The 22,754-nt window shown below is 40.0% G+C and overlaps 1 protein-coding gene across 1 annotated transcript in view; it reads left to right on the top strand.

Annotated features, from left to right (window-relative positions):
• GNAQ (G protein subunit alpha q) overlaps window positions 1-22,754 on the top strand; it is a 302,033-nt gene that overhangs the window by 205,423 nt on the left and 73,856 nt on the right. Inside the window, exons 3-5 of the mRNA XM_028090368.2 lie at window positions 1,077-1,231; window positions 17,733-17,861; window positions 20,483-20,612. Of these exons, the coding sequence (XP_027946169.1) occupies window positions 1,077-1,231; window positions 17,733-17,861; window positions 20,483-20,612 (414 nt within the window). The remainder of the gene's footprint in view (window positions 1-1,076; window positions 1,232-17,732; window positions 17,862-20,482; window positions 20,613-22,754) is intronic.

Genomic DNA, 22,754 nt, shown 5'->3' with positions numbered 1-22,754 from the left:
AAATTCCATCTGTGTAAAACTCTTTGAAATGAATAATTAGGTCATCATGTGATCATGATAGCCGTCAGCTAACCTACTTTGAAAATTTGTATTTCTGCAAGTAAGAGTATATAAATATATTATCAGCTACTTATCTCCAATTTCCAAGATAGTTATATTTATTTGCATATTTATGTGTATGTATAATTCGTACACATATATTAATGTAATTATATCAATGTACCATGTGTAGTTACAGGTTATGGATGTAACTTACTACATCCATGAAACCTAGTTTGACTGGGATTTTAGGCACTGGTATAATTTGGTTAATTTCAGGGTTGACCGTACAGCGTTTTGATTTCAATCTTGTTGAAAAAATTTTTTAAATCTCCTTACCTCTTTCCTGCTAAATGTTGTATGATGAAAATAACAAAGTCCTTTTTCCTCATTAAAAAAATTAATGAAATTCTCAATCTGATAATGTCGATAAGGTAGATATGAAATAAATACTTTGGAAGTAGGGTGTATTGGAATGGAGGGGAGGGGGAATGGTTACTTTGTTTCACATCATTAATATTAATTGTTCTTCTAGGGGTTTTATACCCTACCCTGAAAAGGAGTGATAGAAACTAAACCCAATTAGTTGAGTCTGATTAAGCTTCTGCTAAGCTGTAAACACTCAAGGGCTGGGTAAATTATGTATTTGATGATAATAAACTATAAACATGGAATAATTATTCCTGTCCTTTTCCTCTTAAATAATATTGGTTTAGGATTCAGAGAGTCACCAGAAATGATCATATGTGTAGCATGACATCCTCACTTGTCTGATGGGAACTGAACACTGTCTTCCCTGTCTTCCTCTAATTGACTTTAAGTAGCCTCAAGGTTTACTCTATAGGGAAAGATTTGGGATTGGATTCTCTCTAAGGGGAAAAAAAAAAAAAGGAAGCAAGACTTTTTGATAAACCAGTTTGAAAAAAACGTATGAAGGAAGACCTCAGTGGTGCACAGTATACCATGCGATCCAGAGGCAGTTTTCAGTGACAGAAAGGAGAGAGATTAAAACTGCTGTTTTTGTTTGTTTTTAACAGGCTCATGCACAATTAGTTCGAGAAGTCGACGTGGAGAAGGTGTCTGCCTTTGAGAATCCATACGTAGATGCAATAAAGAGTTTATGGAATGATCCTGGAATCCAGGAATGCTATGATAGACGACGAGAGTATCAGTTGTCTGACTCTACCAAATAGTGAGTATTCTTCCAGGAGGCCCTTTGGATCTTTCTTTAGTTTCGTGCGCTCTGCACTGATAATTTACTGCATTCTTGTGCTTTGTATACGGTATCTGCCCCACATTCCAGCTAGGAAGAAATAGAGCTCTTAAACTTGTGCCAACCTCATACATTTAGACTATATTCTAAGGGACTGGCATCATGAGTCAGGGAGAGTATTTCTTTTACTGTTTTCTGTTCAAAAAACAGACTGAAGACTCGAGGAATCTGATTTTACCAGCCCATCTCTTCCACCAGACTGCAACCCAGCAATTCTCAAGTGCACACTCCATTGTGATTTGAAATCCTGTAATAATAATTTTTCATACAAATTTCTGATCTTTTTGTCATGTGCTAGAAAGCACCCACGCACATTAAAACCTTCAAACATATATGCTTGATTATGGCTTCTAACACATCAGACTTCCCAGTTTTCCAGTTTCCAGACACAGAACCTTGACTGCTTTCTGGGAGCCACTATTATGTTGATGGATAGGTTTGCCTTTGCATGAAAATTTTGTGTGTGAGTCTAATTTTGCATGCATTCCAAAATTATTCTGTGAGCTGTCAATCAAAATCATGTGTCCTGGGAGACATTTGCATCCTAGAGAGATTTGTTAGTTCTCTAGATTAAATCTCGCCTAACAGAAAGAAAGTGAAGATCTGGCAATCATTGGATTGATGTAATCAATGCAGTCAGCAATCTAGATAATCAGGCGCCTGAAAAATGGACTTTTTGTAGTATTTAGCCAGATTTCTGTCTACATTAATTATGTTAACCCGGCACTTGCCTCTTACGTTGGTTCTGGGTGGACAGAAGAATGGGTGGAAAATAATTAGCAGCCTCAGGCCAGTTTGTATGATGCAGTGACCCAGTGGATGAGAGCAGGGCTGTGGGGAAAATAAGGAGCCCCCGAGGCTGATTGGCCTCACTCATAGTGCCTGGAAGATCCAAGAGCTGTTCACTTCTGTTTTCTTAATACAGTAGATCCCGTTCTTACTCTCGTTCTAGGCATTTGTGTAAGATAAGTTATGATTCAGGTCGGCCACAGAAATGCTGCCTGGTCAAAACAGTTCTTCTAGTCCTATGGGAAATTTGAATTCCATAATTCTGGAATGTGCCATAGAAGGCTCATGATCACCGCGCCTGTCATATTTTAACTAGTATGAGTCCCCTGGTGTGCCGCTGGAAGGGGCACTTTCCTCGTTCCTGGCTCTCTCTTGCCTTCTTCCACAGCTCCACGTCACTGCCCTTCCGTTCTTTCTCTTCTGCTCTCTGCCTGCCTGCCTTCGGCCCTTGTCCCTCCCTCTGGAGCCCCTACTGTTTGAGTTTCTGTGAGCGCACGCATGAGAGATGTCGTCAACTCCTGTCTCTTCCCAATTCTGCCCCCTCAACCTTTGACCAGCTGTCTTTCTCCTACTTCCTGCCCCCTCTGTCCTTATGTTTGCTTTGCCGTTTCGGATTTCATCGATCTCCCCGTGGTGCTGTTGTGTTTTATCTCTTGCTCCCCGTTCCTGCTCAGCATGTCTCCTCCTACTGCTTGCTCCCCCACCTCGTCTGTCCTGCTCTTGGGTCCTCTTCCTCCGCTGCGCTTCTCACGGTACTGCTGAGCTGCCTCTCCTGGCCCTCATTAAGCAAGAAATCCTCCGTGATCAAGTTATAGTTACTAAGAAATCCTCCAGTCTCTCACATCTAACCTCTCTCTCTCTCAGCTTCTATCATAAATCTTGTCTCTCCCCCTTCCTCACCTGTTCTGTTCTTCACCTGTCACCTGTGACTTTTCTCCCTACCAAGAGGTCTTGCCACTGGGGCCTCGGAGCACCAGTGTCTACTAGTTACATGCTTACCGGGGTGAGCGCTCCCCCTTAGGAAACGATTTTTCCTCCCACTCTGAGGATGGACCCTGGGAGAGGTTCCTGTTTGCCCTGAGGACGCCTCTATGAACTGTTGTGCCTGTGTTCTTGAGACGAGGCTCTCCCCCTATCTGGTGATGCTCCTCAGTTGAGGTGTGTGGATCTCTAGACAGGTGCCCATGAGTTAGGACAAGAAGAGGACGTTGCAACATCTACTGCTTTAGGGAGAGAGCTCTTCAAGACTGTTTGTTCAGACCGCCATTAGCCCTGGGATTCTGGGAAAGCCGCCATCTTAGAATTCTGTTGTATAGGCTGCATCTACCATAGAACCATGCCTTTGGGCACATCCCTGATGCTGGAGCCAGACCGAGGTGTGGGGGCAGCTGGGACAAGTGCATCTAAACCCCTTCAAGTGATTATTCTTTAAACAGTTTCACTTTCCCCTTATGGGGAGATGGAGAAGTTGATTTTCTGAGCTGTATATCTGTGGGTTTATGTGTACGCACATGCACCTGATTATTTTTTAACCATATTTGTGTGCAGAAATAAGAAAGTAAATTATTACTTATTCTTATATACCCACATTTCAGTACCCATCTCTTGAAAAATAGAACAGGACATTTCCCTTCATAGTAAATAATACCCTATTACATATAAAATTAATCATCAGTCCTTTTTATCATTATACCCAGCTCATAATTACACTTCCGATTCTTCCAAAATGCCCTTTAGAGTTGGTCGGCTTTAAGACTGCACATTGCTTTGGTTTTTATGTCCCTTAGGCTCTTGTGATCTAGTAGAATCCTGTTTGCATTTCATTGTCATGTTGAAGAGATTAGCCTGATTGCCACTTTATATAGTATGCATTAACTTGCTCCTTTGTCTCCTGAATTTACTATAAACTGGAAATTACATTTAAAGACTCAATTAGATTCACGTTAAATGTGAGGAGAATGCACTTGAAGTGATGTTTGCTCATCGTTGGTGAAGGTAAGGCTCACCAAAGTATTAAGGCACTGACACCCTTCATTCTAAAGTTATATTTTTCCTCCTGCCACCAAAAGCAATCTGTGTGGTGTTACTTTGTCACTGGGTGATCTCTGGTTCCCCATCAACTCTTCACTTAATGGTTTTACTCCCATTTGATGTCTTGTGTGATTTAATAATTCCCCTAGGGTTTATAAAAGAGTGAGTTTTCTACTTTTATCAGTTGGTCCACTTTGGTATTCTTCAGTGAAATAGAAGGTTTTCTCCTCAGCTAGTGCTATTTGATTACCCTTTAATAAATTTTCTGCTAAAAGGCATATGTTTTAATCTTTTTGTTACAGTAACTTGTTGTGTAGATGAAATAGATGGTGACCATAGAATTATCATTCGAACGAGGACATTTTGAGAAGGAAGGCGTAGCTATTAATAATTAGGCTAAAATAGAAGGTATAAGCTGGGAATCCTGGCTAAATAGGAAGATTTGGTCACTTTAGCTGCATGAAATGTAGGGAGGTGTTTTGTATTTTGTTTGGGGATCCCCCCCTTTATTTTCTCTGGAAGACTGTTTGCTTCAAGAGAGGGTAGAACCAATATATTGCTACCAGTTATGTAAGGAGTTGTATGTAGAAACCTGAGTTAACTGGCCCTGTGTTTCTGGTCTCTTCCCAAGATGTTTTAGAACTCTTTATAGACCACTGCCCAGCAGCCTGGCTGGCCCACCTTTAATCCCACTGAGTATGAGAGACACCTTATTCTTCCCCAGTTAGTCCAGGGCATTTTTCCTTTTCCTTAGCTAGGAAAACCCTCCCAGCAGAAGGATAGGACCCGTGGTGTGTTGGATTCACCCACCTGCTGCTGCGCTCCACGTGTGTCTGCCTCTCTCTCTCTCTCTCTCTCTCTCTCTCCCCCTCCCCCTCCCCCCCTCCCCCTCCCCCTCTCCCTCTCCCTCTCCCTCCCTCCCTCCCTCCCTCTCCCTCTCTCTCATATATGTCGCCCCAGTGGACACTCTGGGAACTGCAGGAAGAGCACCAAGGAGGATGTGAGCCCTACATCTTGAGCACCACTGAGTCCCAGTATTGACTTCATTTTTACAGAGGAACTATGAAATACATATAACTCAAAATCATTCTTTCCTCTGTATTCCGGATAGTTGTTACCTCTTTGCTGACATGTTTGTGTGCGTTCCACTGGTGTATCTTTAGCATTTTATCTCCCTTCTTTACTTCCTATAGTTCTTCTATGTTGTCCTGTCTTCATAATTAAAATCAACAATACTTCATTGCTATTCTGGACCTGATTTCTTACACGATATCATCACCTTACAGAACTCTTTCCGAACTCACAACCCACTTCTCTGAGTACTGTCTCTACTCGTGGTTGTTCAGTTGAGATTCAGGGGACACATACATAGGTCATCTCTAGCAGGATGAGAAGTGGGGCCTGCCACGCACCTCTGCTCAGAGCTTGCGACATCATCGCTGTTCTCTCCAGGACCCTGCTGATGGTGAAAGTCAGTGCCGGCCACTTGCCAGGAATGCTGAGAGCAAAGGCCAAGCATGCTCTCTTCTTCTTTTCTATTTGCTGAGCTCTTCTTCATCCTTCAAGACCCTATTCAGGGCTCTAGCCTCTGATAGTCTTTACTAAAGTGTCTCTCTCCTCAAAGCCTGACAGGGACTGCTCATGTTTGACCTTCACAAATGATTGTTCCCTGAAATAATAAATGGGTAATTTCCATGATTTCAGTGACCATGATGTAGGTATCATTCTAGATGAACTATGAAGTTTCAGAGCTGAAAGCATTCAAGGTTTGTTTTGGGGTTTTTGTTTTTTGTTTTGTTTTTTTTCTTTCCTGCTGTTTTTGAAGGTCTGGGTTCTGGAAAGTTCTGTTACCATTGTAGCTCCTGTTTGCTGAACACTTGCTTTATGTTAGATTCTGTACTTAAGTCATCTCCATGCATTATTTCGTTTAATCCTCAAACCTGCCTAAAGTGGTAGGTATTTCCTATCATGCCCATCAAACAGTAGAGGACACCAGTTCTCAGAGAGGTTGAGTAACTTGTTTAAAGTCACACAGTTAGTAAGTGATAGGAGTAGGAGTTGAAATCAGATTTCTGTCTCTAGAGCCCAAGCTTTTAATCACTGTGAAATACTTCACAGAGGATGGATGGATGGATGAGACATAGATACATAGAAAATTGACCATAGTTAGATGAATAGATGATAGACTAATAGATAAGTATCTGTATCTAGGTAAATCACTTACCAGGAAAGATGCAAATTATTCATTAATCTTTATAAATGTTGCCTATAGGTCGTTCCCTGTGTGTAACGTCAAGAGGGAAAATTAAATAGAATTACTGGAAAACAAACCCAGCAGGGTTTTGATTATCTTCCAGAAGATTTGCCCTGTTTAACAACACGTCAGTTATTCATACACCATGGAAGATGTTCTAAGTCACAGATAATTCAGAATTATTACTTCTTTATATTAGCCTACAGTCTCAACCATTTTCCCCCATACTCTATCCATTAACTTTTTGCTGGAGTCAAACCAGAGCCAGTAAGAAGGATACAACAAAATCATTTGAGCTTCCCTTTTTCTACTTTCATTAGCCAACTCACTGATCGTAATAAACAATCAGATGGCTCAAAGGACGGGTAGCATAGAAACAAGGGGATGGGAGAAGTCCAGGCGATGGAGAAGCAGTTTGGGATAAGTTTGCAATTGGCTTTAATTTGGTATATTCTTCCAGTTTTATTTATTAAAAGAATAAAAAGCATGCTAAGACACTGGAGAATTTTATAAATTCCTTTATTAACTTTTTTGTTATTGATTAAAAAAAAAGCCTGAGGGCTCTGTATGTCTTTAGACAAAGAGCACAATAAACAGATGGCTGTAGGTTTTACTTTTTTTTTTTTTTTTTTCTGGGGGCTACCACCTGCTTTAATGCACTGAAACATCAGGTCAAATGATTTCACTGCCTACAGTACCAAAAGCTCCCTGCCATTAGCCAGAGAACACAAATCTCAATCGCACTGGCACATACTGAGAAAAGTCCTTTGCTTTTGGCAAAGACTGCTCTATCTGTGTTCACCTTAAGAGACCAAATAATCCCTAATCTCACTTGCCTGAAATTCCCTCCAAGGAGTTCAGCAGATCAGACACCTTCTTGAAATTTCCATATGTTCCATAGCCCATTAAATCCAAAATACCTATATTTGTTGGCCTTGGGGCATAAGTCAAAGTTGGAGTTTACTTTTAACCTCATGCTTACATTTTTATTTTAATTTAAAAATGCATGAGGGGTTTGGATGTTGAATTTGAACTGCAAAAGGAGTTTCAGAGGTAGATTTAGCCTATCCACCTGATCTAGGGCTGAATTCTTCTTGGAAGAGATACCTTGCTAAAAGTTCCCTTACTTGATGAGCCAAATATTTGACGTCTAGTGTTTCCTCTGACTCTCACAGCCATCCTGACTTTACTTTTTATCTCAGGATAAAAAGGAAGTGTAAGCCTACTGCAGACTTTTGGAAGCAGACGAGACCATTATCTTGTCAGGATAACACTGGGTCAAGGTCTAGGCTTTGATGGAATTCCCTCTACCACTTATCACCTCTGGGCCTTTCATTAAGTAAATCTCACTTGCCTCAGACTCTGGTGTGCGATCTATAATCTCTAAATTCTCTTTTAAATTCTGAAATCTTGTGATCTATTACAGTAGACTCTTTATCTGAGAAACCATTATCCTATGCAGTCAAGTGAAAATCTGGCATCCCGAAATTTACCTGAAAATGGAATGAACAAAGAGATTATTCTCTACATGGTTAAATTACTAAAAATGCCATCTTCGGCTCAGAAGAGGGCATTGATCTTAAATGTGTTTGTTTTTTTAAAGAGCGACGGTAGAGTGTCATTTTTTCTCTTGAGTGACATATTTACTTCTATTTTTGTGCTGTGTTCTTATCTAATGAGCCATATCTCCTAATAACCTTTTGCAAGAATAAAACAAACAAAACCAACAAAAAAACCCTATATTTGTCTTCCACAGTGAACTCTGATGATTCTAGGATGCGGGTCTTTATTATTCCTTTTTCAGAACGCTTGGCACTTTAGAGATGCTTAGATAAGACTTAGATACGCTTTAACACTCTAACCTTCATTACCGAGATGTAGTAGGGAAAGGGCACCTGTCTGCCATTCATTCAGTCTGCCTGAAGGGCACAGTGGATGTGGGTGACACGCTTCACATTGTCAGTTTGCTGCCTGCTCACATTTTGCCAGAGCATCTGTGACTTGTGTAGGTTGGTCCACCCAGGATGGCATTGTCCCCAGTTGAGACCAGGGGTGTTGTTACTACAGAAGGAGGACTGGCAAACCCGCAGGCCAAATTCAGCCTGCTGCCTGTTTTTATAAGTAAAGTTTTATTGGAACACAGCCATGCTCATTTGTTTATGTATTGCCTATGGCTGGTTTTGTGCCCAATGGCAGAGTTGATCAGTTGCAACAGAGACTGAATGGCCCACAAAACCTAGAATATTTACTCTCTGATTCCCTGCCACCCACCACCACCAAAAAGGGCAAATCTCTCATATAGAAAAAGACTGAATGTTTAAAGGCAACTGGTATCCTGCTTCCACTTCCGTTTAGATAGAACTTACCTTTGGACCCCAGTGCTCTGAGTTAGCCAGAGCTAAAGTTTAGAGTACTCAGAGAATGGACGGCCTGTATTCCTTCAGCAGGACTCCCTCCATAAATATTGCTTCGCACAACAAAGCTGGATAGGAAGCGAGCACCAGAGAACTCTATCTCGTATACCGCGCACTAAAGGTGGTATAGATGACCAGAAGTGCTCGTTGAGTTGATTGGGCTCTGAGTGCAAGGATCCTGTCTTACACGTCTTGCCTTTTGCCCCATTGTAATGCCTGATGCAGCTGGTAAAGGAGAGTGTAAGAGGGTTGAACCATCAACGGAACCAACAGTAGGATTGACAGGATTTTGTAAGGGGCCTAACAGAACATGGTATGTGACCAGGAGACAACCCTACCTCCGGTCACAAGTGAGCCCAGGAACCTTGCTATCCACATATAATCCTTAAGGTCATTTGGGTTTCTCTGTTGTGACTCCCTGCCTGCCAAGCAGTCTTTTGACACTGGCTGACCCTGATGTGTTTCTTCATTATCACTGTGGCATCTTGATTTAAGTAATGAACTGAATTTTGATCTATAACGAGTTCAAGTAGTTTAGTATGGCCAGCTCCTCGGACCTGATCATCCTTGTCAGAATGAAAGCTCTGATCCTACATCTACAGAACTAATACCCAAGGTAAGGGGACATGACATTGAGACACCTGCTTTAATCAGCAGCCTTTTTTCTCATGGCTGACTCTTGGCTACAATCTCTGGAGCCTCTCTGATGACCCACATCATGTCTGCATTATAGTGTAGTTATTTATAGCACATTCATTTCCATTGCCAGAGTACAAGCTCCTTGAGGACAGGACTCACATCTTTTTTCACTTATTTTATGGTTCCCACTCGGTGTCTGCACAGTGCCTAGCTCTCAATGTAGACTTTCAGAGAATGTAATTGGATGAATTAGTGAATAATAAGAAAGTAAAGTCTGTGTCTTTCCTCATTGCTTCCCATCTTCTCTCTTCCTTTCTGCCTATTCTAATCCCATCTCATCTGCACGGCCTGACTCATCCCCCACTTCTCCACACTATTCTCTAGTGACTACGGTTCAGAATCATCTCGCTTTTCTTATTGCATTCATAGCAGCTCACAATTTGGCACTTAATTATTTCTTAATTGATTCATCTGTGCTATCTTTGTTTCCCAGGTAGCCTGATGTCCCTCAAGGCCCAGAATATATATATTTTAAGTATTTTGTACCAGCTCCCTGTGCCCAGCCCCCTCCCTCCAGTACACACAGTGCATTAGCTCTAACATATAACAGATTTTTCAATAAATTTGTGTAAATTAACTGAATTAAGCACGGCCATTACATTTCGGGACAGGCAGGCAGGGATAAAAGGCAGTTTCCTGACATTTCTTGCTCTGTTTCAGGAGTATAAAAACTGTATCAGAATTAGTCGGCAGCTTTGCAAGTTATCCTATAAAAGACAAATGAGCACAACGCCAAACCAGCAAATCGAAAAAGACCTCTTCCTTCCTTTTTCTGTCTCTCTTCCTCTCTGTCTCTCTCTTTTCTCATTTTGCTTTTGTTTTTCATTGTAAGGTCAATTCATTTGCTTGAGCAACAGACTTGAGAATCTGTCTCTGGGACCCAAGCCTGGCCCAGGCCCTCGTGTCTGCGTTGCGGACATGCCGTTGCCCGGCCCATTCCCCATTTGATGCTGGTGGTCCTTTATGTGAAATACTCGGATCAACTGTCCCTATAGAAGATTCCTGAGAACCTGAAACTAACAAATGCAGCGATAGAATCTTTTTATGAGATACTTAATTTACTTTTACAAATCGGCTTGCTGGGGTTGGTTGAAGTTCTTTGGCAAAGGATCGCTGGAATGCAGGATTCCTTGGACATCTCTTTTGTCCCACAGAATAGTCTCCTGTGCGTTGTTGTCAGAAACCATGAGAGCGACACCTGCTCACTACCGCTGGGTGATCTTTGTTTTAAATCTGGAATTTTGTGTTGAAAACAAATCATGTCTTAGGACCCAAATCCCTGTAATACATGCTGTCTTTCCTTGAGCTCTGATTATGGTTGTGCCAGGTGTTAAAAAGGAAGGAGGAAAGTTGGTTGGCCGTCCACAACATGAGCTCTTCAGGGGATGAAAGTGTTTGTGTAATGAGTAATCCCGTGCAGCTAACCAGCCTAACCAGATTACCAACCAGGCTCCTTTCAGCAACAGGATCTGCCAGATGAGGGAGGGACTTGGATGGCTCTTGGCACCAAAACCTATGCTTGACTCTGCCCTCAGAATGGCAGTTTTGCAGAGGGGTTGCTTCCCTCTAGTTTTTTTGTTTTGTTTTGTTGTTTGGTTTGTTTTTTCGTTTTGTTTTTGTTTTTTTGAATGTTCACTTTGACAATTTCTTTTACTTTTTTGCCTTTGAATCCTTGTGGTCACATGGTCCCTGTACAGGAACCATGTGTTTCTGGTTTCTCCTTAGCTTCCGCTGCTTTTGACAGTGCCAAATAAGATCTCACGGCATGATCTAGCTTTCAACTCCCCCAAGACTGTTCCTCTTAACAATGAGGTCTTCTTAGGATTTTTAATGAAGCCGACCTAGTTTTTCTAACCTTCTTTTCAATAATTAAAAATGTGAAATTCTACCCAGAGTCATTTTCTGTGCCAGAACTTCATTTCAGTGTCTGACTTGAGCTGCAAATCTGTCATAAATACAGCCTCTCAACAGGAGGCCCTTCCGCAGGAGTTGAAGAACTCCACACGCACCCGCACCACCGCCCCATAGCAAGCGACGTTAAATACTCCAAAGCGCTGTTCATTTATCTTACTATGTTTGGTTGGGTTTATACCAAATGTCAGAGATTTCTTTTTTCACTTACCACCCACAGGTACTTTCCCCCTTTTGGTGTAATTGCTGAGGGTTGTATGCCTATAACTTACTACATTTTTTTTTTTTAAACCACAGCTGTAATGTGATATATTTTACCTGCTGAGTCATCTCTAAATTTTATTCATGTTTCTTTCATTTAAAAAAAAAACACTATTTCTAATTTCTGTGCTATTCTTGGTTTAGATTTTGATTACCCTCCCAGTCATAGGTGATGGGGTTTTTTCTCTTTAATTTTTTTTAAAGATTTATATATTTATTTATTTGAGAGAGAGAGAGAGGGACCAGGGGGAGAGGCAGAGGGAGAGGGAGACAAGCAGACTCCCCTCCGAGCAGGGAGCCCGACGCGGGGCCAGATCCCAGGACTCCAAGATCATGACCTGAGCGGAAACCAAGAGTTGGCTGGCTTAACCAACTAAGCCACCCAGGAGCCCCTTCTCTTTAATTTTAAAAAGATGTTTCTAACAAAAATAAGTTCTCATTACATGTCATATTGGAGCATAAATTAAATTGGAAGGTAAATTCAAAACTGTTATTGACAAACTATTGTCAAAAGAGAGGAGCAATTAGAATTTTTTGGAGAGGGGAAGAGGGCGGGGAGGGGGAGGGGCAGAAGCTGAGGGAGAGAGAGAATCTTAAGCAGACTCCACACTGAGCTCAGAGCCCAAGGCTGGACTCCATCTCACGACCCTGAGATCATGACCTGAGCTGAAATCAAGAGTTGGTCGCTTAACCAACTAAGCCACCCAGGTGCCCCTGATTGGAATTTAAAAAAAAAAAAACATATTCAAGAGAGAAAATGCCATAACTAATTTGATTGAAGCTTTTATTTTGGTGACATTTAAGCTTCTCTCATATATTTTTAACCTTGATTTCAAGTAATTATATCCCATTTCTGAATTTCTTATTTTTCTATAGCCAGAGGTGATCCTGAAGTTAAATATATAAGGAATTTATCAGTTACTAGGTGTAATTATAAACTAATGAGCATGATTTCCTTAATCGAGTCACTCATACTACAGAAGGATGTTTTGTGGATAATCACCAAGGACTAGAGACAGTTCAAACAAGTTCCTAGAAAATGCTCTGTCCAAAACAAACAAATGTTCATTCCATCCCTAATAAACTTTACCATTTCTCCTCTTCATATAACCCTTTTGTTACCACACGTTGGTGAAGTCCTTTGTAGGCAGGGATTGTGTCCTGGGGATCTCACACATAGCCTTAGCACCTACAAGAATGTCATGGTCAAAATGTATCCGTGAACTCTAGATGACCCTGCATTTTTCTCGTGGTGGGAAAGAAATGATTGAAATCTTACTACGTGAATTTTCTTGTTGCCTTGCTTTTCACTGAAAACCATTAGAAACCCATTTCTTCCATTAAAGAGAGTAAGTCAGAATTGTCTGTCAATAAGGTACCACTCCCTCCGTTTCAATCATTTCTTTCCTACCACGAGAAAAATGCAGGGTCATCTAGAATTCACGGATACATTTTGACCATGACATTCTCGTAGGTGCTAAGGCTAGAGGGAGTTCCAAGGCCTAAAAGCTTGATGCTGACAAGCATGAAACGGTTCTACAGATTATTTCATTCTGTGGCCAGGACCTGAAGAAGAGCAGGAAGCACATCTGCTAAATGAAGTTAAATGATGCCTTTCCTCTCTGTGTTGTCTCTACATTCGTCAGAGGCATTTAAACTCAGGATTTAGTTCTTACATAATCAGGCCAGTAATAGCCCAGTGAGGTAATTACATAAAGGCAGGTAGCTAACAACCCCCTTATTCCTGTGTTTTCTCCTAGAAGGTATAACCTGCCATCCTAACCACTACCATATTTTCCATAAAATTGTCTTAATTTGGGTCACGTGTTGAGCACCTGCTGTGTTCTAGGCCCTCGGCTAAGTGTCAGTGACCAGACACGAGCCATGGTAGTCATGATCCCTGACTCCACCGAGTGTGAGAGTCCTGACCGGGCAAACACATGTGGGAAAATATTGAGGGTTGTTTCTTTTTTAATCAGTTACCAAGTTATCAATTACAAAATGTCTCAAAGCAAAGGCAAGGTATTCAGTCCCCATGGATGGATTGGAGTATGGGTTCATCAACCAAACCTCCCATTTTCTAGCACACTCTTAAACATGTCTTGTCTCCTAGACAGTTAAATAAGTCCCTGACATCAGGAGAGAGCTACTGCCAGCCACTTGTTACACATACATTGCCTTGGAAATGTACCTTGTGCCTGTCACCATAGCAACACCCTGAAAATGACCTCAGCAGCCACTCAGAATCATTCCTACAAAACAAATTATAGCTATAATTAACTCTCTGAATTTACTCTGCAATATAAATTTGTTCAGACCTCAGTGTTTCTTTGTAAAAGGTTAAATGAATGGAATAATCCACCGTGAGTTCCCCCCCGCCCCGCCATAGTCCACCCAAGTTTCTCCTCAGAATATGAAATGCTTCAATGGAAAGCACGGTTCAGTTCAGAGACTCTTCTATTACCTTTTCTTAGAGTGTGACAAGAATGAACACACGAGGACGTGCTGGTCCTACCGCTCTGTAACCATATTTCTAAAGGAACAGGAATGGCTATTTCCCCTAAGCAGATATGAAATGCAGAAAGTGCTATGAGCCCAGAACAAGGGGGGGCACATGGGTGGGGCTTATGCAGCGAGAAGCTCTCCATGCTGGCTACTCCCTGGCAGTGAAAGGTGCAGGACTCCGTTGCACCCACATTGCACCTGCTCCACAAATTGTCCCCAACCTGTCTTCAATCCTGGTGTAGCCACTGAGACACCCAGACCTTCCTCCGTGTGGCTGGGTGGTTTGTTGTGTTTTTTTGTTTTGTTTTTCTTGCCTTGTTTGCGAGGTGTTTTGGGTTTACCTTGATTTGGATTCTAGATGATGTACAGTACAACTAGCAGACCTCAGTGCTGTTCCTTTCAGCTTTTTTTTTTTCTTTTGTGGAGCTAGATTAATCCAACTTTAATACTCCAAATTAAAGTGAGCCTTTCTCTCCACCACCCCACTGAGAAAAAGCAAAAAGAATGTCAAGCAAGAACTGTAGAAATGTATGGAACATCTTTAATAGTCATTTCCTTGCTATGCAATTTGTTGTCACCTGCGCAGTGAACAGATAGAGCAGAGCATGACAAGCAGCAAGTCAGTGCTCAGTGTAAGTATGTTATTATAACTCTTTGTGGACTGTACTGACATTGAAAAGGAGCAAAAGAAAGATGAAGAAGGAAAAATATTCTTGCATGTATGAACACGTTAGATATTCAGCTAGTATGCAGTACTACTCTTGGTTCATGGAGAGATACCATGAGCCATATTTTTAGGGGAGTCCAGTAAGCCCTTTTAAGTGGCTTTTTGGTCACAGAATCGGTACCCCGATTCTGTCTTGTCCCATCATGGGCAGTGTTATGATTTCCCACTTCCTGTGATGATTTTTAAAGTTCTCCTCTGCAAATACACATCGATATTTGAAAGTGGAGGAGCAACGAGTAGTCTGTTCAGTTCACCTTCGAGAAATAGAAAGCCATGATTTCTCTTTGCACCAGGAACACGACAGCACCTTGTGTACAAGAATGAGCCACCCTCTGTGTGACCTGTGTGAATTGTAGTAAGTGAACAGAAATGGTTTACTGGGCAGCATATTTCTGAGCCAGCTTGCCAGTGTAAATTAGAAGTTCTCTGATTCCTCTGAATTGGTTTTGGTATGTAGTAGTTAAATAAATGGTGGTCTCGTGGGTTTCAAAATGTACATTCACTTCAGGTTTTTCAAATCAAAAGACTTCATGTCTACAGACTAGCTGTTGATTACAGTGTGATGAGATAAACCAGACTGAGATACAAACCAGCTCCCAGAACATGAGCTTGTTAACCGTATCAGATACCTCCAAGACCATGCCACGATATTGAGTAAAATTTTGGATCCAGTCCATTTTTCTTCATGCCTCTCACACCAGTCTTGTCCTAGTCTCCCTGTGTTCTTCCTCTAGCCATTGTTTGCTTTGCTTTTTTTTTTTAAGATTTGATTGATTTGATAGAGACAGAAACACACAGATGGAGAGGGAGAAGCAGGCTCCCTGGCAGGCTCCCTTTAGGGTCTAGCCATTTTTATAATAATTCAAGCTATCGGGCTGGTTCCTATCAGTCAGTAGAGAATCATGGATGTGTTTGGGATAAGGCCACTAGAATACTAATTAATTCGTTGCTTTGCATTAGGAATTTCCAAGATGATCCTTTTTTGTCTCAAAGACTTGATATACCTCCAAAAAGGCAGTAATTTTGTGTCTTTGTTCAAGTCACTTAGCTCTACTATTTTATGAGCCATGAATCTTAAGAGAATTAATGCAATATTTCTTGTCAACACCCAGTTTCAAATTTAATAATAATTAATATGGAAACACCACTAGTAACAATGGTATTTAAATAATGCTAAGACTAAATACCAGCATAGGAAATCCATCTATCCATCCAACAGATATTCATTAAGTACTATCTGCCAGGCATTCTTTTAGGTTCTAAGGTGAAAATAACGCTGGGTGAGACAAAACCCTTCCCCTAGGTAGGTCTCGTCAACTAAATGTTGGTGCACTTGCTGAGTGACGACATGCTCTGCACCAGACATTTCCCGTTATGTACCTCAGAACTCACTGCCTTGTTTTGTGGGCATTTAAGGTGTTGAGATTCTAATCCCTTCCGATTCTATTAATGGGACCACCTTTTCTTTAAGTTTTATTCATACGTTAGTTACTTTGTGTATACACTTTGTAGTTGTATGCTTTGAAACCATGCCTGCGCCCCATTCTCTCCAGGGCCAAGGGGAGTGTAGCAAGCCTTTGAAATCATTACGATGCCATGAAGAACGGTCCTTTTCACCTGTTTGTCATTAATTCTATCAAATCACGTTCTTAAAGTTGCAAAGTATTTTTTGCAATTTGGGAGAATGAAAAGTAAATGGAATATAACGTTTTTGAAATGACAAAATTACTCTGATGGAGACCATATGTGTTGTTGCCAGGGGTTAGGCTTAGGAGGGCAGTATACAGCACACTTTCTTTGTAGTGAAAGAACAGTTCTGTATCCTGATTGTGGGGGGCATTGCATGAATCTCTACATGTGATAAAATTTCACAGAACTATCCCCTCCCAAAAAAAGTGTGTGTGTGTGTGTGTGTGTGTGTGTGTGTAAAACTAGTGAAATCTAAATAGATTGTAGTTGAGTTCATAGTATTGGATCAATGTCAGTTTCCTGGTTTTGATAATACATTGTCAGTATGTAAGGTGTTATTATTGGGGAAGACTGGGGGAAGGGTACAGGGGAATTCTCTGGAATATTTTTGCGACTTCTTGTATGTCGAAAATTATTTCAAAATGAAAAGCATTTGTTTTTGTTTTTTTTTTTTTTTTTGAGGAGTGGAGAAGTATCATAGAAGCAGATAAATTTAAAGTTTAGGTGTGGTGACTCTGAACACTGGGAATATCTGACCTTAGACATTGTTAGCTCAGTAACCAGAAATCTCGAATCTTGTGGCTTCACATTAATCACAAATGACTTAGCTTTGGACAGAATTTAGGACATGGTATGCTGCTGTCCTGTCTTAGGGGAATAAGGAAATACATTCCAGAAAAAAGGCTCTGATATTCTGCAAAAAGGCCAAAAAAAAAAAAAAAAGTGTCCTGACCTTATGTATAACTCTGTTAAATCTGTTTATTTATACAAGTATACAAATAAAAGTTATATAAGTAATTCAAAATCAGTTTGCTTTAAACGCCTGCTTTACCCACCAGACCTGCTAAATAAGCAGAAAGTATTTCTTTTCTTTTCCCCCTCTACTTTTTGTATGGGTTCTAAGTGATAGAGAAGAAACGAGAAAGCCTGTGAACCAGATAATCCATAGATGGGTTACCTTGCTGTGGCCAGTGGAAGGTTGACTTTATCTTTCAACTTTCCAGATTTCTCTATCCCTTTCTGATATTTTCCTTCCTCTTCTCCACCTCTCTTTTACGATTTATTTTTGCCCTCCCATTTCGAGAGGCAGATTTGGCATGATGGTGTCCTAACCTTCTCATTATGTCTTCCCTCCTCTAGCTATCTTAATGACTTGGACCGCGTTGCCGACCCCGCCTACCTGCCTACGCAACAAGATGTGCTTAGAGTTCGAGTCCCCACCACAGGGATCATCGAATACCCCTTTGACTTACAAAGTGTCATTTTCAGGTAGTAACTGAGTCCATAAAACCCACCTTCCAGCTCCTGTGCCTTGAGTAGTACATTTGGGGAACTCTACAAATACTAAAATCATGTGTAGACTTTAAAACTGTATCACCTGTAGACCAGTTATTATCATTAGATATGCAGGTGAAATAATATGTTCCAGAAAGAGGAAGCAGAAGAAAGCTGTATGGGCAGGTTTCTCATTTCAAATTCAATCACCAAGAAATCAATGTTGTTGTCAGTCTTAAGTTTGCCAGTGGTTGGTTGAACAAGATCAGTCACTTAAACATTGGTCCTGACTATTATTCTTTGAGAACTGATCCTGACTGTTCTTTGAGCCACATTTTAATTGTTAGGACAGTGGATGTATTTTTAGATTTGTATAACCTATGTATGACCTTATGACCCTACTAATAATAGAAACTGTATGTTGTGAGAAGCTTTCGTGTTGTTTCCTCCCAGTCTGCTGGTACCAGTGCAGAATTCTTCAGTAGCAATAAAAATATGGGATGTTTTATATTCTTGAAAAAACTTGCTTGAAAATTTTCAAAATATGTAATTTTGAAAATGGATTGATGAGCCTAGTCTAAATTTATATAGGAAAATAGAATGAAAACTTCTGCTGCTGTTCTGTCTGGGTAATACTTCTCTTTTAAGAAGAGAAAAAATAAATAATTCCAATATGCTTTCATTTAATCCCTTATTATACAATCATTCAGTTATACTTCTAGTTCGAATACAAATCGCATTGTGCTTTGAGAAGTGAAGCCATGTGAATATGTCTTTGAGCATAGAGAGTTGAGTTCTCTGGGGGAGCCTATCCTGTTGAAGACAACCACGTTCACTACAGGGACGTGAAATAGGGGTTATGTGACTCCTCCCAGGTAACTGCCATGTGGCTGAGATGAGCAGACCCTCAAAGCACTGTGGGTTTTATTCTAATCATTCTCTGCCCCTGTAGTCAGGTCTGGTTGCCATATGCCACTCTAATAGACATCTGTAAAGTGGGTGGCATTCTAGAAATATTTCTGAACCTCATTTTTTTTTTCCATCTCTAAAATGGTTGCATTAGGTGATCACCAAGGTTCCTTGTAGCTCCAGCATGCTGGATTACTTAAGCTTTGAGTTCGTAGCATTTGGAGATCTTCAATTTGGAACACCCAAATTTCCTACCACTTGTAACTGTACTACAGAATATTTTCAGAAGACCTAGAGCATTTCATAGAGATTTTCATCTCTTCATTGTTTTGTGATTAATAGTGGATTCTGAAACAAGGCTACTCTTACATCTTGTTTTTACTACATCTTGTTCACTAGCTGTAAAGGATGTTTTTTGCCACTACAGTAAAAGTAATGACTAAGAAGAATAATTTCCTGCCATCATCAAAAGGATCGTATACGGCTCAGTGTGACAGGGTTTTATAGAATGATGATTCCATGTAAATGAGTAATGAATTGTTCACTTGGCATGAGGGAAAAGCTAGAATGCAGTATTTCTAAAGACTTAAGAATTCTAGTTTTGATGTCCGTAGTTCATAGGTCTCCCTGAATCCATTGCTTTGCCCCTTAAATATCTCTTCTGTGCCTTAGAGAACTTTTAGAAGCAGTCACTAGAGGATCCTTGATTTCTAAGTTTGCATTTAATGTGTAGAGGCAGGAAAAGACCAGCATTTTCAACAGATGCTCAGAGAGCCCTCCTCTCATACTTTTGTACCTGAAACTTTCATTCTCTGGAAGTATTTTATCCCACAAACATTGTGCACATTTTAGTCAAGATATGGATTGAACAGTTTGAGGAACCTTGGCTTCAGTGCCAACTATTGCTTGATATTTTCATGTAAACATTAAAACTCAAATTAATTGAAGTCAGTGTTGGTTCCTAACCAGTAACTTTTAGCACATCATTGGTATGTTAAAAACAAATCCTTGAAAGAGTTCAAATGATGGTCTCTTGAAGCATCTTGGTTTTTTATATGCTTCACTTCTTAGCAGGTTAACAAGTTTGTTTGTATAAGGCCAATTGCACCATGATACCCAACATGAGTGGACCTGTCCCAAGTTATTGCCAGTATTGGAAGGAGAAAACTGGTCAAAAAACTCCGTGGATAAAGTATCAGTGGAGTTCTGTTTGCATTTAGTTGAAGCATCACACACACCTGTATTGAAATATATAGCATCTTGTATCTTTTAAATGTGTTTGCAGTCCTTTCTAGCGTCCTTGAGAAATACACTAGGATCTTCATTCTCATTTTACAGAAAAAGAAACTGATGTCAGTACTTGCCATTAGAGCTTACCACGAATAAAGCATATTTTGTTTCTGACTTTTCTGTGCACCATTAAGTAAAACACCATTTTGCTTGACTTGGCACAGGATTTTTTACAAAGTTACCGTTTTCATACAAGTCTGATAACTTTCTTATAACCACAATGGTTTATTACCCAGAATGGCTTGACTTGGATTGTTAGGTAACAGAAAATTAGTAGATGTTCAAGAAGTATTAATTGAATTGACTTGGTTGACCATTCTCTTTAGAGAGTGTTTTTCCTAAGTATGTAAGTAAAGCTATGTTTATATTGATCTTTTTTTTATATGCTATTAATATGAATATTGTTAACCTTGCAGAATGGTCGATGTAGGGGGCCAAAGGTCAGAGAGAAGAAAATGGATACACTGCTTTGAAAATGTCACCTCTATCATGTTTCTAGTAGCGCTTAGTGAATATGATCAAGTTCTCGTGGAGTCGGACAATGAGGTGAGTGCTCTTTGGACAGGCAATGGATTATCATTTCAATATCTGACACCTGACACAAATCAATAAGAGGATGTAGGGTGTGGCACATCGAGTAAACTGATTTCATTGCTTTTTAACTACTGATTGGGGATTTTTTTCAACAATAAAAATAACCCTATGGTAGCACATGATACAATCAGAACAGTAAACTCTTTTGTCAGATGTATGAGCTGGTCTTTGTGTTGAGGTTTAATTAGAGCCTATTTTATATTCTTACCACTGTGTAGACGCTCTGAAAGTGAAAGTAACATAGAAAGCCCTAGGCTAACCCTCACATCATTTTCTAGCCCTCTTCCTACAGGATGGAGCTGGGAGTGTTGGAATGAGTCAGCCTGTTTTGTTTTGTTTTGTTTTGATTTTGTTGAAATCATTGTTTGTGTGTTGGGTGGGTCCCAAAGAGTACTCAAAACCTCTCTTGGCAAATGTGAGTGACTTTGCAGCTGGGCTCTAGATCAGTTCATTGTGGAGCCAAGAAGTGTCTTGGTGACGTGGCCATTCTGCTCTTAGAGAATTCTATAGGCTGTGGCATCGTTTTGTCTCTACTAAATAGTGAGTGGTTGGAAAAAATATCCTTGATATGCCTGTCTGGAGAACCGATTCAGTATTGTCATCTTCTCCCCATTACATGAAGACCTAAGAGATATAAATAGGGATTTTGAGGGTGATAAAGTCTCCATGATGAGTCAGAGTTGACTATGGAGGATAATACAGGGGCATAGAAAACTCGCTTTGAGCTGGAGTTCAGCGTGTGTGTGTGTTGGGGGAATCGAAAAGATGCCTGATAAACTGTTAGAGGCAGAAATTGCAGATGGAGATGCCAATAGTAAGTATTAAATATCCTTCTAATAGCATAGAAAACAAAGAGAAGGAAATGAGCTATCTCCAATAGCTGATTAAAATATACTTTTAATTCTATACATTTTTTGATATAGAAGAATTCTGGTTTCTGGTCCTTTTAAATATTTTCTTTTTCTGCAAGTATTAATATCTCTATCAAAATACATATCCAATTTCTTTTGTATGGAGGGTTGATAAAGAGTTTGGGAACCAGTATCCCAAATAGAGCTGAGTTACCTATTCATGCATTTCAGAATCTTTCCAGGGTTGCAAGCATGTGGGCTTTTGAATCAAAGAACTTTGTTAAGAGTTTTTATCAGCCATTTGCCCTCTGTAGTTGTAATGAAAAGTGCCTGCTAAGCAAATTAAAATCTGTAACAATCAGTTACCAAAATTTAAATTAAGCAGTTACCATCAGAATTTTAGCTATAATCTGTCCATATGTATTTCTCTCTTTATATCTGTGTTCATTTGTTGTTCCGTCACCCTTGGATGTAGAATTTTGAATATCGTGCATATCTGGGGAACAGAATAAGGCATTTCTCATATCTTTGAAAGTTGAATCAAGAGAGAAAATGTTTTGAGGGCTTGTCTACTATGTGCTAGGTACCAGAGTATCTAAAGAGATACAAAAATGGAACCTGAAATTAACTTTGCCCAGAAGGACATCATTAGAGATATATCCTTTTGTTAGAATAGAGAGTATGGGGAGAGGAAGGCCTTGGTTATATAGGTCATGATCTCTTTGCTTTAGTTTTCTGTCCAGTAAAATAAAATTTAAGACATTTATCAAAAGAACACATAGTGTTATTTCTTATGTCACTGTTTATAGCTCGAGAAATGGAAGTATTTATTGATAAACATTTTATATATTATATCTATAAAGACATTTTGTTGTGATTTAATGCTCATCAGTTTACTGCATTAAAATTTACAAAACAGAAAAGAAATTCAGTTCCTTAGGTAGCTCATCACCTAATTCTACCACAAAAACCCAGTCCTTCAGTTACCTCGACATCACAGATGATTTATTCCACTTTTCACCCAACATTGCTCATGGATATCTGGTTTTTGTGTAAAAGTATATTATTTTATATTAATTAGAATAAGACAACATTGTTTTGATGATCAGATACCATAACGAAAGTCTCCACAGTAATTTGCCATTCAATGTATAGGCATTATGTGCATCTAAAAATATTTTGCCAGCTTCATTGATTCCTTGTTGATACATTATGCTACAAATTAAGATAATCTGTTATCTTT

Source organism: Eumetopias jubatus, unplaced genomic scaffold (genome assembly GCF_037043125.1).
Source record: "Eumetopias jubatus isolate StellerSeaLion01/CBP00866 unplaced genomic scaffold, mEumJub1_p1.0 scaffold_15, whole genome shotgun sequence".
NCBI lineage: Eukaryota > Metazoa > Chordata > Mammalia > Carnivora > Otariidae > Eumetopias > Eumetopias jubatus.
The sequence above is the reverse complement of the archived record's forward strand: the minus strand, read 5'-3'. Positions and strand labels throughout refer to the sequence as shown.